The sequence below is a fragment of the Geotrypetes seraphini genome, chromosome 3 (genome assembly GCF_902459505.1).
Source record: "Geotrypetes seraphini chromosome 3, aGeoSer1.1, whole genome shotgun sequence".
In the NCBI taxonomy this organism is placed as follows: domain Eukaryota; kingdom Metazoa; phylum Chordata; class Amphibia; order Gymnophiona; family Dermophiidae; genus Geotrypetes; species Geotrypetes seraphini.
Window position 1 is genome coordinate 144,052,451 of NC_047086.1, and position 18,614 is coordinate 144,071,064.

An 18,614-nucleotide genomic window follows, 5' to 3' on the forward strand; every position below is an offset into this window, starting at 1 on the left:
TGGCATTTCCCAATTAACTTAGGTGTCTAAGTTTAGGCATCATTTATAGAATTTCCAACATAGGTAAGTGCAGGAAAGTGACTAAGCAGTATTCTATAAGGGAGCACGTAAATACAAGGGGTGAGCACAGGAGAGGCATAGAAGATGCTGCGACTTCTGTATGCAAATTACAGGATACTGTAAGTCACATATGCCCTTGCTTCATTTAGGTACCTGAAGTTACATCAGGAGTATGGCTGGTGTTTAAATCTAGACACCTAAATGTTAGGAGCACCAAAGCTGGGTTAAGCTAGTACTTACGAAGGAGTGCTGAAAAGTTCTCATCCCAACCAAGAAGAGAATGACGTGGATATGGTTCAATCAATGATCTGAAACAATATCAAAACATAGAATTTTGTTTCTGCAAATTGGCACTTAACGAAATAAGATAACACTTTTTTCAGCTACAGTGGCAAAATAACACTCAGAATTTAGGAAGTTGGTTGGTTGGGTTGAGAACTTCTCAGCACCCCCTCGTATGTAATAAAAGTGAGCCAAGAAGAGGACAATCAAGCCATTGTGACATCACTGATGAGGTTGGCTCTTATTGGTGGAAGGAGGCATTATGACATCCCGGTATCAGCTCTGGTTACCAGAGAGTGAAACTCTTTACACTAACAAGGGGGTGCTGAAAAGTTCCCAGCCTAACCAAGAGGAGAATGACATGGATATGGTTCAATCAATGATCCGAAACAATGTCAAAAAACAGAATTTTGTTTCTGCAAACTGGCATTTAACAAAATAAGATAATGCTATTTTCAGCTACAGTGGCAAAATAACGCTCAGAATTTAGGAAGCTGGCTGATTGGGCTGAGAAAATTTTCAGCGCCCCGTCGTATGAGAATTGCCTCCACCTTTGGGCGTCTATGCTCTGTACCTTAGCTACATCACAGCAGCAATGTGTTGAATATTGTTTCTGAAGGTGAGACCTTGTATGTAAGATTCCATTTATCTTTAATTTAAAATTTAGATTTATAGACTGTGCCATCTTCAAAGAAGAAGCTCAATACAGTTTACAATAAATAGTAATAAAGAAAAAAAAGAAAAAAAATTAGGAGAGTATACAACGAGCATGACTACTAAGAATGGTTACCAAAATACTTTGTGAATAGAATTGTTTACCACACTTTTCTCAGGGTATTGTGTGTCACGTTCTTATGTACTGTATGCAGTATATTCCATTCTTATCCAGAAGTGCCTTGCAAAACAAAAGACAATATATTGAAATAAAATATATCAAAACACAAAGGGCTCCTTTTACTAAGCTGCGCTAGTGGTTTTAGCGCGCGCTACATGCTAACACCTCCATAGAGCTTGCATTAGTATTTTTTTGTGTAGCGTGGGGTTATCGTGCGCTAAAAATGATAGCGCAGCTTAGTAAAAGGAGCCCAAAACATTCTATCCTAAAGTCTCTTTCTCTGTACCTTTCCAGCATGGGTGGTGTGTTCTATAAATGAAGCTGAAAGATTGTGATTTGTGCTGGACTTACCTGAAAAAGAAATTAAGTTCCCTTTCTCTTCTTGCACAGGACACTTGTAACATCTCAAGAGGGTGAAGAGGACAACCCTCTTCTTGGGGCTGCAGAACTTGAAAAGGTAAATTTTAGCAGGAAATCACTTCTCTGAGAGATTTCAGCTGTTTCCATCTCTTTCCACAGACTCATTGGCCTACCACAATAGCCATTCTAAAAAAGGTGCAGTGGCATAGCAAGGGAGGTTGGCACTTGGGGTGGTGGTGCCCGGCATTGTTGCACTGTGCACACCCCCATGTTTCCCCTTGACTTGAGAGCCCCTCGCATACTTCTTGAAATGTTCACCAGAGTGAGCAGCATCTTCCACCTGCTGCTCGCACCAGCCTTAGCAACCTTCTGACATGACATCCTGGAAAACATTTGATCTGGGCTTCCAGGATGATATTTTTTGACCAAACTCCATGCCTTGTGTAAACCTTTAACTCACGATCATTCCTTTTAGTGCTTTGCTGATTTCTTCATTTTTAGGAAAAACTTAACAGTCATTTACCAATTGAAATGGGCTTTTCAGATATTCAACAACCACCTCAAAATATGCCCTAAATGGAACACCAGGGGGGTCTTTGGGACACTGCAAGGCCGCATCACCCCACACACACAACACTCACTCAGCCACAATCTGAAAAAAGAGACACACAGAAAAAAAGTGGAGAAAAAGCCTCAGTTAAGCTTCATAGGGCAAAAAGCTCCACTTTTGTGTCGCAAGTGTGTTAAATCAACATTGGTGGAAAAAATAAGGCATATTGCAGCCCCCCAATAAACCACCTCACAAAAAACACGCAAAGAATTGCACAAATTTATTGTGTGGAAAAAGTCTGTACTTCATTGAAACAGTCATAAATATTGCAACATGAGCAGAAAAAGACTTAGCTGCCAGTGAAGTCCCAGCTGTCTCCAATCGTCCTCACAAATCGTGCACCACTGCCCAGACTTCGTAGCCAGTCAACCCACCCGATGGGGAAATCTCTATTTCACTCTTGCTGCGTCAGGGGTGTAATACTTCCTGCATCATAAGCAATCCAGCAGGACTCTCCATGTAAAACTCTCACACACTCCACAATCAATGTATTACTGGTTTTTGGGGGGGCTGCTACTGTGCCTTATGTTTTCCACCACTGTTGATTTAACACACTTGAGACACAAAAGTGGAGTTTTTTTGCCATATGTAGCTTAACTAAGGCTTTTTCTCCACTTTTTTTTCTGTGTCTCTCTTTTTTCAGATTGTGGCTGAGTGAGTGGTGTGTGTGTGTGGGGTGGTGCGGCCTTCCAGTGTCCCAAAGACCCCCGGAGTTCCATTTAGGGCATATTTTGAGATGATTGTTGATTGTTTATGTCGTTATCCTTAGGTGCTTTTCAGATATTCCCCATCTTTCACACAAGTAAAGGATTTCCAGGTCCACCTTACATATACTTTAGCCTGAAAAAAGAGGTAGCACTCCTAGGGTTGGGACTGGAGAAGAGTTTGAATATACAGATGTATTTTTCAATTTTCAAATGTATACTGTATGCATAGTTTTCCTCCAAAAATGTACCCATACATTTAACTTGCAGTTAATTTCTGTGGATATATGTAGTTATGCAATTTTCAAAGTGAAAGTTTGTGGATAAAAAGTACCCCAAATGTTGTGCCTATTCCCTGATTTTTTATACATGATGTTTTGAGTTGTGTAACTTAATTGAATAACTAGCCAGTTAGCACTGATAAATGACTTGTAACAGCAGTGTTAATTGAATTGAAGTTAAATTTATGTGCCTAACGTTAGACTCGAGATCTGTGCCTAAATTTTGTGCATGGTGCTAAAAAGGTGGCATGAAAATGGGAGGTTCATGAGTGGATCGGGGCATTCCTTACATTTGCACATGTAATTGTAGAATAAGGGGCATCTGAACCTAACTCTAGGTGCAAGGATTTGCACCACATTTTCATTGGTGCAGATAGCCATGTTAGGCACAGCTTCTAGGCATAAGCACTGTTCTATAAACCATACCTAACTTTAGGCACTGTTTAAAGAATAGCGGATTTTTGCTGACGCCAATTTTTTTAGACACAATATGTAGAATTCAGTCCATTCTATCATTATTAAAATTACCCTTTTATCCTAGGTTCCCCTTTTAAAGTTAAATACTACTGCAGTAGTTTTGCCTAATATTCATGTCAAATTGTTAATATTATGAATACCGTTGCCAAGTGACTCTGTCATAGGGTTACCAGACATCCGGATTTCCCCGGACATGCCCTGCTCTCTGCCCCGAGCTCTGCCCCGATCTTCCAGCCCTACTTTCTGCCCCGATCATGCCCTGCTCTCTGCCCCGAGCTCTAGATCTCTGCCGCCTTCCCTGTAGTGCGAGCCCACGGGTTTAAAGCAGGGCTGCACCCCGCAGTGCAGTCCCACTTTAAACCCGTGGGCTCACACTGCAGGGAAGGCAGCAGAGAGTAGGAGAGTCAGGTGGGTTAAGGCCTAGCGTGTTCTGGCTGATTGCCCCCACCCCCTCCCTGCCTGCTTCCCTCCCTGCCTTCAAATGTCTTCCTTACGTGGAGAGAGCATGTATAGGCCATTGACAGGCAAAGAGATGGTCTGCGCGTGCATCAGGATCACTCAGTAGCGACCCGTGCGGTCAATGGGGGGGGGGGGGGGGGGGCGGGGGCATTCCTCCGATCGCCCCCATTTAAATATTAGCCTGTAGTGAATTGGTCAGCCTGCCACGGATCGGACACAGATCGGTCACGATGGGATAGGTTAATGAATCTAGCAGTGTGGGTGTGAATCCTCAATCTTAGAGTGCTGAGGCTGTAGCTCTAACTCCTGTGCCACACTATCAGACATAGTATGGTAGAAGATAGCATGGCATATTTTGTCTGACAGAGATGGCAAAACATAGTTAACAAAGCATGGTAAAACATAATATAACAAAACATGGTCTGAGGTAAAATGATTGGGCCCTACACTGGCAGTTGTAGGGTTGGACAATCCCGTTTCTCTGCCATTGTGGGATCAGGATTATTGATGTCACACTGTGTAATGATTATCTGTTCTCCTTTCTCACTCCAGGTGTGTGCAGGAAAGAAGAAAGTGATTTTCATTGGAATTTCCTGTGGTTTGGCGGTAAGCTTCACAGCCCATAGAACAGTAGTAAGAGGATGTGGGACAAACAAAAGAAAGCCTAGACAGAAAAGAATATACTGTAGAGATTTGGGTTAAATATCATGGGACCAGGAGAAGTATATAAGAAACAGAAGGAAGAAGAGCAAGAAAATCTGGAAAAAAATTAGAAGAGATAAGTCTGTAGAGCAGTGGTTCCCAACTCTGTCCTGGAGGACTACTAGGCCAATCGGGTTTTCAGGATAGCCCTAATGAATATGCATGAGAGAAATTTGCATATAATGGAAGTGACAGGCATGCAAATCTGCTTCATGCATATTCATTAGGGCTATCCTGAAAACCCGATTGGCCTTGTGGTCCTCCAGGACAGGGTTGGGAACTACTGCTGTAGAGGGTTAAAGTAAAAATAAAAAAACAAAAAGTCCACATAGAGAACAAAGGGGATAAAGCGAGGGAAGACAAAGTGTGAGTTTAAAAAATGCATATAAGAACATAAGAACATAAGCAGTGCCTCCGCTGGGTCAGACCTCAGGTCCATCCTGCCCAGCAGTCCGCTCCCGCGGCGGCCCGAACAGGTCACGGCCTGTCTGAGACACCAGAAGGGGCCCCCTTGCCACCTTGGTTTCCCATTGAGTTTTATCTTCCCATCGAAGTCCTAACCCTCCGGTCTTGCACATGCACGACCTGGTCGGATTTCTATACTTATTACTTGGTTTGCTTTCTATACCTGTGTTACATCCCAGCACCTCTCTCAGTATCCCACGATCCCCCTATCCCTCAGGAATCCGTCCAATCCTTGTTTGAATCCCTGTACCGTACTCTGCCTGATCACTTCCTCCGGTAGCGCATTCCAAGTGTCCACGACCCTTTGGGTGAAGAAAAACTTCCTTGCATTTGTTCTGAACCTATCTCCCTTCAGTTTCTCCGAGTGCCCCCTCGTGCCTGTTGGCCCCTTCAGCCTGAAGAATCTGTCCCTATCCACCCTCTCTATGCCCCTCATGATCTTGAAGGTCTCTATCATATCTCCCCTGAGCCTCCTTTTTTCCAGAGAGAAGAGCCCCAGCCTATCCAACCTCTCGGCATATGGGCAGTGTTCCAGCCCTCTTACCAGTTTCGTTGCTCTCCTTTGGACTCTCTCAAGCACCGCCATGTCCTTCTTGAGGTACGGCGACCAATATTGAACGCAGTATTCCAGATGTGGACGCACCATAGCTCTATACAATGGCATGATGACTTCCCTCGTCCTGGTTGTTATGCCCCTCTTTATGATGCCCAGCATTCTGTTGGCTTTTTTTGAGGCTGCTGCGCACTGTGCAGATGGCTTCAGTGATGCATCTACCAGCACACCCAAGTCTCTCTCAAGACTGCTGTCTCCCAATAATGCCCCCCCCAATTTGTATTTGAACAGCGGGTTCTTTTTACCTATATGCATGACCTTGCATTTTTCCACGTTAAAGCGCATTTGCCATTTGTTTGCCCAGTCTTCCAGCTTGTCCAGGTCCCTTTGCAGGTCCTCACACTCCTCCCTAGACCTAACTCTGCCGCACAGTTTGGTATCGTCAGCAAATTTTATAACCTCGCACTTTGCCTCTTTTTCCAGGTCATTGATAAATATGTTGAAGAGTAACGGCCCCAGCACCGATCCCTGTGGCACACCGCTTGTGACTCCCCGCCAGTCAGAGTATTGTCCCTTTACTCCGACCCTCTGCAGTCTACCCGACAACCAGTGCTCGATCCATCTGTGCACATCCCCTCCCACCCCGTGGTTCCACAGTTTCCTGAGCAGCCTTTCATGTGGGACCTTGTCGAAAGCCTTTTGAAAATCAAGGTAAATGATGTCTATAGGTTCCCCATTGTCCACCCGACTGCTTATTCCCTCAAAGAAGTGCAGAAGGTTCGTTAAGCATGACCTTCCCTTACAGAATCCATGCTGGCTTGTTCTCAGTAGGCCATATCTCTCGATATGCTCGCAAATACCATCCTTGATCATAGCTTCCACCATCTTCCCTATAATTGAAGTCAGGCTCACCGGCCTGTAGTTTCCGGGTCACCCCTCGATCCCTTCTTGAAGATAGGTGTGACATTTGCCAATTTCCAGTCCTCTGGTACCTCTCCAGTTTTCAAGGATAGGTTGCAAACATGCTGGATTGTGCCCGCTATTTCTTGTCTTAGTTCTTTCAGAACCCTTGGGTGGATCCCATCCGGGCCCGGCGATTTGCCGCATTTTAACCTGTCTATCTGCTTGAGGACATCCTCCTTACTTACCTCTATGTGTTCTAATTTTTCAGCCTGTTCCCCACTCATGAGCTCCTCTGAGTCTGGTATATTAGATGTGTCTTCTCTCGTGAAAACCGACGAGAAGAACGTGTTCAACCTCTCAGCTACCTCTTTATCCTCCTTGATCACTCCCTTCCTATCCCCATCGTCCAACGGCCCCACCTCCTCTCTCGCTGGTCGCTTCCCCTTTACGTAACTGAAGAATGCCTTGAAGTTTTTCGCCTCCTTGGCCAGCCCCTCTTCATATTTCCCTTTTGCTTTTCTAACCTCTCGGTGGCATTCCTTTTGGCATTTCCTGTGCTCCTGGTGATTTTCCTCCGTTGGGTCCTTTTTCCATCTCCGGAAGGACACTTTCTTGTCGTTTATTGCCCTCTTTACTTCTGTTGAGATCCAAACCGGGTCCTTTGACCGCTTGTTCTTTCCACCTTTCCTGAAACTTGGGATGTACATTCTTTGTGCTTCCTGCAGGGTGTCCCTGAATAGGGTCCAGGCGCTTCCTACAGTCTCCATCTTAAGGACGTTTTTGAGCTTCCTCCCCACCATTTCCCTCATAGCAACATAGTTCCCTTTCCTGAAGTTGAGCGCAGTTGTTGCGGTCCTCTTTACTGTGGGTGTCCCCCTTTCTAATGTGAATCGGATCGCGTTGTGGTCACTGTTGCCTAGTGGTCCTCCCACTTCTACCCCTCTTGCAGGCCCCCCTAATCCGTTTAAGATGAGGTCAAGAGTAGCACTCTCTCGTGTTGGTTCCTTGACTAGTTGCTCCATGAAGCAGTCCCTCACAGCTTCTACAAATCCTGTTTCCCTAGTGCAGTTGGAGTGACCCGTACTCCAGTCAATCCCCGGGTAGTTGAAGTCCCCCATCACTGTTACACTTCCAGTCCTGCATTCTTGTCTCAGTTCAGCTTCCAAGTCGTGTCCGATTTCCTCCGACGTACCAGGTGGGCGATAGTACAGCCCCAGTTTTATGTCTGTACCCTTGTTTCCCGGCAATTTGACCCATAGCGATTCCAGCCCCTCTGCCTTCTTTGCCATATCCATCCCGACCGAGTAGATAGAGTTCTTTATATATAGTGCTATGCCTCCCCCCTTCTTGTGGGTCCTGTCCCTCCTGTAGAGCTTGTACCCTGGCAGCGCCACATCCCATTGATTTTCCTCTGTCCACCATGTTTCTGTAATTCCAATTATATCCAGGTCCTCCCCCTTGGCTACGACCTCTAGTTCACCCATCTTGGCCATGAGGCTTCTTGCATTGGCGTATAAGCACCGCAGGTCCTGTCGTTTTTCCTCCACCTCCTTATTTACCTGGGCCGCCTCCCCTTGAATTTCGGGCAGTTCTCCTGTTCCCTGTGCTTCTGCTTTGCCCTTAGCCTTTACTCTCGCAGCTTTCGGTTTCCCCACATTTCCGCCACCCCTCTCTCCAGCTTCTCCTCTGGGTTTTCTAGCCCTACCGGTCTCCTCCTGGGCTATCATCCCTTGAGGCTCTGTTTGATCCCCCTCGCCTTGTGGCACCCCTATATTGCCCTCAGTTTTCGCCCTCGTGCCACCCAGTCCCCCTGTGTCTCTATGCCCCTTAGTCTCTTCCCAGCAAGCTCCCTTTACCTGATGTTTCCCTCGCTGTCTGATCATAAGATCCACCGGTCTCTCTACTTCCTCCTTGCAGTCAGCCCGTTCAGCATCTGTTCTGGATGCTGTTGTCCGAAGCGTCAACATCAGATCAGCTGTCGGCTTTCCCCCTCTCCTCAGCAAAAAAAACCCCATAAACAACAGAGGCAGAGATTAAGTCAAAAGTCACAAAATAGTTGATAAGTCCAGCGAGTTTGCAGGACAACGGTAAAAATTATAACCTCTTTCATATCCTGAATGAGGCAAAGAGAATGCCCAGTGGCCAAACAACACTGCATTTCTGTGTATATTAGTAGAGGTGCTCACCTGTCTCTCCTGGCTTCATTTCTGCCCTTCCTGTGCTCCCCAGAAACCATGTATGTTTGCAGTGCAGTAAACATTTTCTCCATAGGGTATTAGAAGCCATAAGAACATAAGAGCATAAGAATAGCATTACTGGGTCAGACCAATGGTCCATCAAACTCAGAAGCCCGTTCTCACAGTGGCCAATCTAGGTCACTAGTACCTGGCCAAAACCCAAGGAGTAGCTACCGATCCAGGGCAAGCAGTGGCTTCCCCCATGTATTTCTCAATAACAGACTATGGACTTTTCCTCCAGGAAATTGTCCCAAACTTTCTTAAAACCAGCTACGCTATCTGCTCTTACCACAACCTCTGGCAATGCCTTCCAGAGCTGAGTGAAAAAAATTTCCTCTTATTGGTTTTAAAAGTATGTCCCTGTAACTTCATCAAGTGTCCCCTAGTCTTTGTAATTTTTGACTGAGTGAAAAATCGATCCACTTGTACCACTCAGGATTTTGTACACTTCAATCATATCTCCTGTCAGCCACCTCTTTTCCAAGCTGAAGAGCCTTAACTGTTTTAGTCTTTCCTCATACGAGGAGTTCCATCCCCTTTATCATCTTGGTCGCTCTTCTTTGAACCTTTTCTAGCGCCACTATATCTTTCTTGAGATAAGGAGACCAGAATTGAACACAATACTCCAGATGAGGATGCACCATGGAGCGATACAGGGACATTATAACACTGAGCCAGTTTTAAAAGAGCATGTCCAGGGACATTCTACAGGTGCATTCTATAAAGTGCTCCACATCAGTTCTAGTGTGTGAATTTGAAAAGGGGGCATGGCAAGGGGGGAGGGGCATGGGTGTTCCTAGAATTTATGCACACTGTTATAGAATACGCCTGATGCACACACAAGTTAGGCACAGGGATTTAGGTCTGTTTTTCCTTGGCCTAAATGGGTGCGCCTAAAAGTTATGATGCACACTGGTGCTTAGCGCAATTGTCTAAGGTGCAAGTATCTTTCTTAGAATCATGCTGTCATTCTAGTCTGTGCCAATTTTTTGAGTGCCATATATAGAATGTGGGGACAAGTCTTTAAGTAGGTGCCTCCGTTTAAGTGCCTTGATGTTGTACGGTGAGTCTATTCCCCTCTTATAGAATGATAATGTGTAACCCGGTATCATTTATATGCCCACAGTTACACAGCCATAGATCTGGCATAACTGCAGTCATGTAAGTGTACCTTTACAAAATAGCACCTGCGAGTTCTACTAGCACTGTTGTGGGTAAATGTACACATGCATGTTTAATTGCTAATTTTCTATACATTTCCATGTGCAAGGGGTGTGTAAATGCAGCACCCAGTTATAGAATTGTCCTTCGAGGCTCATCTCTTTTGCGTAGAGGTGCTCAAATTTCTCATTTAAAATCGGGAAGTATTCCGCTAAAAATATCCAGACCAGGTTTGGAAAACATGCATCAGACTTTCAAAAATTCCAACACTAGTCTCAAAGAATCACATATTTATTCTTTTTTAAAATGAATGTTTGAAGTCCATGTTGGATTATTGCCTAGTGCAGAGGTAGGCAATTCCGATCCTCGAGAGCCAGAGCCAGGTCAGGTTTTCAGGATATCCAGAATAAATATGCATGAGATAGATTTGCATCTCAAGGAGGCAGTGCATGCAGATCCATCTCATAGATATTCATTGTGGATATCCTGAAAACCTGACCTGGCTCCGGCTCTCGGAATTGCCTACCCCTGGCCCTAGTGCATTAGGGCAGTGGAGTAACTGTAGGACTGTAACATCTCTGGTTTTCCTCAGGCTCCCTTTGTGGCTGGACAGTTGGACTTCTGCATGAACAATTTGGACATCTTCCTACCAGTTCTGGTGGGGTTCAATCCAGTTAGCATGGCAAGGTAAACTGCACAGTGGAAGTAGGCTTCCAGATAGGGGAGGGGGGGGAAGGGATTGGGACTTGTATACCACCTTTTTATAGTTCTACAACCACATTCAAAGTGGTTTACATACATGTACTTCAACTATTTTCCCTATCTGTGCCAGTGGGCTTACAATCTTATCTAATGTACCTGGGGCAGTGAGAGATTAAGGGCTCCTTTTACGAAGCTGCGCTAGCGGTTTTAGCGCACGTACCGGATTAGCACTTGCTATAGCGTGCGCTAGCCGAAAATCTGCCACCTGCACAAAAGGAGGCAGTAGCGGCTAGCGCACATGGCAATTTAGCATGCGCTATTCCACACATTAAGGCCCTAGCGCAGCTTTATAAAAGGAGCCCTAAGTGACTTGCCCAGCAAAGATAAAATCCCAAGAACCCTATCAAATGTTTTTTCAGCATCAAAACCAATCAAAAAAAAAATTAAATCTTCTCTCGATGAATCATTTCTACAGAGGTCAGGATTCTCCAAACATTTTTGTCTAACTGCAGGTCAGCAAAGGTAAGAATAAGGCAGGGAGTAATCTTTACCTAGTTTCAGGATGACAACAATTTGGGCCAGAGATAAAGATTCTGATATAGTCCTCACCCTCGCTACTATTCAAAACTAGCTCACAGGGAAGCTAGCACTATATGACCCAGAAGTATTTTATAAAACTCAGCCCTAAATTCATTGGCCCTGGGGCCTTATAGGTATGGCTTTGAAAAATCATCCATTTTATTTACTCTTTCAATATAGGCATCCCTAAAATTTATAGAGTCATTATCGAGATGGGATATCTAAATTTGCCAGATAAGTCTATCTAGTTCTGCATTTTTTGCTGGCTTATACAATGTAGTAAAAAAAATCTTTAAAAACAGTGTTAATATTTTTATCATTCCTAGCTATCTTATTTGTTAGCTTCTTCAAAAAGTTCATCTGTTTATTCCCTTTCTATTGCCTGGTTACCTTGTCTAAGAGGGAACCATCTTTGTTGCCATGGCAATACAGTTTAGATCTTTAGTAAAAGTAAGATGTAGAGACACAATGATGTAATAAAGAGTTGACCTTAGAAGCAAGCACCTGTTCTTTATTGTATTGGGATGGTGCCTTCCCATAATCTTGTCAGAGCTGACATCAAATGTTCCAATCATAAGATCTTTGTATCCATGGCTTGGTTATTTGAGATATGACCTCAGGTTAGAGATTATACCTATTTCTCCAGAGCACACGACATGCAGTCAAAAACAGAGTATTGCTGGTCTCTCAGTCTTTGTTCTCTTTGGTACACTTTTTTGGATTTATCAGCTGTCTCTGTCCTGGCATTATCACCTCTTAGGGTATTTCTTTATTTTAGGAATGACTGTGTTGAGGGCTGGCACTCAACCTTCCGCCAGGTTGCAGAGCGAATGCAGAAGCTCCAGGAGATCCAAAAAGCTATAATCCTCAATCCTGCAGTGGGGGTATGTGGCTTTTAAACACAAAAGATTGAATTGTTACTGTTTACATCAAATTTAGGGCCCCTGTCAAGGGAAAACAACAGCAGAGATGTTGAACCCAGGGGAGGCAGGCAGTTCTGGGAGGGGAAGATGCTGGATGGAAGGGTAGTTGGAAAGAACAACAAATATGTTGGAACAGGGGATGAGAAGGAGGGAGAGAAGGAGAAATGTTGAATGGGGGTGGGGGTGGGCAGATGGGAGAGATGCTGGAATATGGAGCAAGAGGCGGGAAGAACATCAGAAAAGAGAGCAAGAGCAATGTTGGTCCATGAGGAGGAGGAAAGAGAGAAGGTGAGATGATGGACCATGGGGGGGAGAGACATATAAATAGTGGAGGAAAAAGAACAGGGAGATATCAGACCATGCGGGGAAGAGGGACAGGAGATGCTGTGTTACAAGAATGGAAGGAGGAGATATACTGGAAATTGTGGAATCATTGGAAAGACTGAGGGGTGGCAAGGAGATGAATGAGAGGATGATAGTAAGTTCGGAGGTAGAAATGTAATGAGGAGTATGATTGTAGATGAAAAGTAGAAGGGAATAGGAGGCTGGGGAATGCATGAAATGGGAAATGGGAGAGCTAGAGTATGATAAAGGAAGATGGAAAAGTTGGTAGCTGATAAGTAAAAAGGACAAGGGTGAAATTGAGTAGAAAGAGAGACAGGAAGAGCTGAAAAGGAAAGATCAGTATATCAAAGCCAGGAGTAGTGAGGGAATGAAAAATGACATATAGACAACCACCACTGAAACTGGAACTATCTGAAGATACAGGAAAGCAGAAGAGACAAAATGGAACCAACATGATGGAAAAATAAAATGTTCAGACAACAAAGGTAGAAAAAACTGTTTTATTTTAAATGCGTTACCTGGAATATGTTAGCTTTAGGATATGTGCATCACAGATATTTGTATTATGTTCAGTGGTTTACCAGACAGCTAAAGAGGGTTGGGGGTGGGCAGTGGCCCTGAACCCAGCATAGGTAGGCACTAAATTTTCTTCCCACCATGCCCCATGTCTTCTGCCCAAATGCAAAATATAAATACCTAAGTTGTTGGGCTTCCCAAAGCCCTGCCAGCTGAAGACTTCTTCCTGTAGTCCAGCAGCCAAAACTGTTCAAGCTCTGCAGTTGGTGGCAGATCAGGGACGCTTCCACTAGCTACAGAGCTTGGAGATTTCTGGCTGCCAGACCGGTCTTCAACTGGCAGGGTTGTGGGATCTTCACCAGCCACAGCAAGAGAGGTAGCTAATTTTTGGTGGATCTGGGCCCCCTGTGTGTTCAGTACAAAAGCTTCAGTGCATATCTGTTCTGGTTTTATTTCTCCAGTGTTGTAACACTTGCTAAGTTTAATTTCTTGGGGTTCCCAGTTCAATTTCTATTTCTTTTTGTGGTCCCTTGTTCTGTATTTGGCAAAGGTTTATGTTTTGTGTGCAAAGAAGTAATTTAAAGTTGTTTTATGTATGGTAGTAATGGGAGGTGGGGGGAGAGTGCAGGGGAGGAGAGGGGATCAGGGTCCCCTCCTTAATTTCTGCTCTGGGCCCCAGCAGGTCTAAAACCAACCCTGCCTGTACAGTATAGTATAATACTATATAGTACTACCAATCTTGAGGTTTCCAGATACAAAGGAAGCCATGTTTCCCTTATCCCTTCAACTGCTTTGGGCCATGCACTTGCTGCTTGGTTTGAAGTTACTAAAGCCCTTTGGGTTCAAATGAAATCAGATGGAATTAAAGAAAAGAACGAATACCTGACATTCTCCAGCTTCAGTGTTAAGATGCTGCTGGTTTTGTTGAGTTATTTTGATGATGTTTGACCAAAGTGCTTCTTTTGTCATGTTAAATCAGCCGGAAGGGATCAGTGGCTCCTCACGGATGAAGGGTGGAAGTGCTACAAAAATCCTTCTGGAGACTCTGTTCCTAGCAGCACACAAAGCCGACTGCAATGTAGAGGTTACAGAGAAGTAAGTCTGTGTTTTTCTTTATCATCCATCTGGTAATTGGTTAGTAGTTCAGACACATCTTCTTGATTTTTGTTCACTATACAACACTGTTTGATTGACGAATCATATTAGGTGATGATAGTTTACATTTAGAAGGTCCTCTAGTAATATATTTTATACTATTTGTGGATACTTTGCGATTTAATTTGTGTCACTCAGTTTGCTCCCATAAGAAGGTGCCATCAACTAGATCTTTTTGATTCCAGTTTGCAGGGATCAAATAACAGAGATTTCTGATGTAAGTTTATCCCCAGTAATATAGTCTGATGCCTTCCAGCTTGATTTTACTTTGAGATGGAAGGAAACGTATGGAGGGGCATAATCAAAAGAAACATCAGTCCGTTTTGGGCCTATTTTTTTTTTTTTGCGAGAATTGACTACCTGCACGTCCAACCGTTTGATCGGCCAGACCACTAAGTCATCTGTCTTTATACCCCATTCTCGTCTAAAACTTTGTCCAAGTCAAAACGCCTAGAACAAGACCTTATGGACGTGGGAGGGGCCAGCAAAGTGAAGGACTAGACACCCAGACATGGCAACACAGTAGTGGGGCACCTTACAGGGCACTGCTGTGAACTTCGCAAAGAGGGTGCCACATAAACATCTCACCACAACTCCCATATAGGTCATGGTGAGCCCCCCCAAAATCTACTAGACCCACCTGTCTACAACCCCAATAGCCCCAGACTACTTAAGCCACCTCTGTGAAGCTCTACTAGGCTTTCAATGCCAGGTGCTGATGTTCTGGAGGCAGATATGTAAAGTTTTTATTCTGATTTTTATGGTGGGGGGGTCAGTGATCACTGGGGGAGTGTGTGGGGGTCTGTACTTGTCTCTACAGTGGTTATCAGGTCACTTTGAATATCTTCTGGGCACTTAGACCTGTTTTTACATCGCCTAAGTTGCTACGTATAAGTTCCATCTAGGCAGCCTCGTTGAACTTTCCGTTATACTTGCAGTACGACTAAGTCTAAGTCGGCCCACGTCCCCCCCCCAAATCCCGCCCTGACTACTCCTTCTAAAACACCCCTTTTAGTTCTGGGTGTACAGCAGCACTGAAAAGGCCTAAGTCATTTTTAGATACGTCTAAAATCCGTTTCAGTTATCGGCACTTGGACGGCTTGTCTTATTAATCGTCCAAGTGCCAATGTAGTCGGGATTTTAGATGTATTTCCATTTCGATTATGAGCCCCATAATGTTTCATATAATATAGATGACAAACAAGTTTATTATTGAAAGGTAGGTTTGACTGGGGTGAAAGCATATCAAATTTGAATATATAGATTTTTTTATTTATGACAGGGTGCTGAAAGGTTCTCAACGTAATCAACCAACTTCCTAAATTCTGAGCGATATTTTGTCACTGTAGCCAAAAAGAGTGTTATTTTATTTTGTTAAGTGCCAACTTGCAGAAACAACATTCTATGTTTTGATATTGTTTCAGATCATTGACTGAACCATATCCATGTCATTCTCTTCTTGGTTGGGCTGAGAACTTTTCAGCACACCCTCGTACGTTAAATAACTAGAATGATACTGTATACCAAGTTCTAGATAAAATAGCTGGTCTTACTAGGAATGGGATCTCCTATAAATCCTTATCTAGATGGTATACAAAAAAATTGTTAGGGCTAAAGCACATTTGTAGAAGATTGGAAAGTATTTATTTATTCATCTATTTGGCCCATCCTTCCAAAGGAGCCCAGAACGGGTTACAAAGGTATATTCACAGTACAGAAGGGCAAAATTATTTAAAGACATTTTTGGCAGACATAGCTTAGAAGAATTTGCAGCATTTGTAAATAGTTGAAGACAAGTGATGATATGATAAAAATTCAAAGGAAAGCACTGATTATATTACAAAAATGTACTATTAAAAAAGGCAAAGAGAACATATTACTCACAGTTGACTGGCACTGATCAGATAGATCAGAAGAGATTATTTAGTATTATGGCTTGTCTATAGGCTCCTTTTACAAAGGTGCGCTAGTGGTTTTAGCACGTGATAAAATGCCGCATGCACTAGCCGCTACCACCTCCTGTTAAGCAGGCGGAAATTTTTCAGCTAGTGCGCTATAGCACATGCTCATCTTGTGCGTGTGCTAAAAATGCTAGCGCACCTTTGTAAAAGGAGCCCTATGTCTTACGACAGAGATTGTAATATCATCTTCTCAAATTCTTCCTGCTGCTGCTGAATTAGCAACTTTCATTAAAGGGAAAATAGCAAAGATTCAGGGCTCCTTTTACTAAACTGCGATAGCGTTTTTAGCGCACGCTTAGCGCACGCTAAATTACCCCGTGCGCTAGACGCTAATGCCAGCATTGAACTAGCGTTAGTTCTAGCCGTGTAGCACGGGTTTAGCACACGCTAAAATTCTGCGCGCGCTAAAAACGCTATCGCAGCTTAGTAAAAGGAGCCCTCAGTCTTCCATGCCAGTCCCTAAAGAACCATTAGTGGTTGTTTTTATGAATGCATAAATCAGAAGGCTATACTAGGAAATAGATTTGGGAAACCTTCTCTCCTAAATGAAAATTAAATATTTTATACAGAAGTTTGCATCTTCTTAAATCTGCACCACTGGTGGTTGTTACATGGCTTACATTCGTCAGCCGTAAGCCTGAAGTCATTATGCCATTGTATAGATCCATGGTGAGACCACACCTGGAGTACTGTGTGCAATTTTGGAGGCCGCATTACCGAAAAGATGTGCTGAGACTAGAGTCGGTGCAGAGAATGGCAACCCGGATGATCGGGGGTCTCAAGGATCTCCCTTACGAGGAAAGGCTGGATAAGTTACAGCTCTACTCACTCGAGGAACGCAGAGAGAGGGGAGACATGATCGAGACGTTCAAGTATCTCACGGGTCGCATCGAAGTGGAAGAAGATATCTTCCTTCTCATGGGTCCCACGGCAACCAGGGGGCATCCGTGGAAAATCAGGGGAGGGAAACTGCACAGTGACACCAGGAAATTCTTTTTCACTGAGAGAGTGGTTGATCGCTGGAATAATCTTCCACTTCAGGTCACTGAGGCCAGCAGCGTGCCTGATTTTAAGGCCAAATGGGATAGATACGTGGGATCTATTCACTGAGTTAGGTGGGGAAGGGTCATTGCGGTGGGCAGACTGGATGGGCCGTGGCCCTTATCTGCCGTCTATTTCTATGTTTCTATGTTTCCCAAACCTGTCCTGAGGGAACCCTAGTCAGTCAGGTTTTCAGGATATTCATAATGAATATTCATGAGACAGATGCACTACCAAGGAACAATGTATGCAAATCAATCTCATGAAAATAAATTGGGAATATCCTGAAAATCTGAGTGGCTGGGATTCCCTCTCAAGAGGTCTGGGAACCCCTGGCTTAAGTTTTATGGGTACAGAAAACTTTGTTAACAGGGCTGCTTTCCTGAGAGTCTACTATAGGAGACATTGTGCCATTTCTTTACTTAAAAATCAGGGTTTGGATTTTAGCAGCCTCCAAATTGTAGATCTGTGGCTAATATATCAATTTTTGCCAAGATCTTGGAAGGACTTGTGTCAAAGCAATTAACATCTTATTTGGAACAAATGATATATTTTATCCTTCTCAATTAGGATTTCAAGGTGATTACAGTTCAGAAACATTATTGGGAACTCTTGTCTCAGAAATTCAGGCTTTGCTTCGTAAGGGTCATGAGCCATGATCATGCAATTTGGCCTGAGCTTTGCTTTTGAAATTGTAGCTCATTCATTGCTGCAATTAAGACTGGACGAACTAGAAAAAGCAGGTCATTTACTACAATGGTTTGAGAACTTCTTTTGAAATTTTTTATTTACCGTATTAATATTTGAAGTCTGTCCTCGTATCGTTAAAATTGCTTTATCCTCATTTAAAGCCCTTACTCCAGCTTACGTTATTGCTAACTCAAAATATGTATGTCTTATCCTGAATGAAGGCCTTATTCCAACTATCTTATCGTTAACCTGTATTATGTATATAAACTTGTAACCTGTTCTGGGTTCTAATAAATAAATAAATACTTTCAGTTATACAATCACAGTAAATGGTTATATCATAAGAAATAAACAAAAATCACCATGTGGTACATTATAATAAAGACATACTGAATACATCTTATGTTAATTGTATTTTTTCACTGATTGTACAGTCCTCTTTGATGTAAACCGCCTAGAACTATGTGGTGTGGCGGTATATAAGAATAAAGTTATTATTATCTTTTCATCTACAAAGAAATAAGAAAAACAGGAAAAAAAAACAAGGGCCATCTTAAATTTTAAAAATATAAGAAAGTGATTAAACAAATGGGAAAGATGCTAAATCCAGCTA

General features: G+C 43.4%; 1 protein-coding gene across 3 annotated transcripts in view; it reads left to right on the top strand.

Annotated features, from left to right (window-relative positions):
* The window catches only part of GCKR (glucokinase regulator), a 181,272-nt gene that overhangs the window by 134,616 nt on the left and 28,042 nt on the right, over positions 1–18,614 (top strand). For all 3 annotated transcript variants that reach the window (XM_033938444.1, XM_033938442.1, XM_033938443.1), the window contains 5 exons: positions 1,568–1,634; positions 4,621–4,674; positions 10,682–10,776; positions 12,149–12,254; positions 14,134–14,249. In XM_033938444.1, the coding sequence (XP_033794335.1) occupies positions 1,568–1,634; positions 4,621–4,674; positions 10,682–10,776; positions 12,149–12,254; positions 14,134–14,249 (438 nt within the window). The remainder of the gene's footprint in view (positions 1–1,567; positions 1,635–4,620; positions 4,675–10,681; positions 10,777–12,148; positions 12,255–14,133; positions 14,250–18,614) is intronic.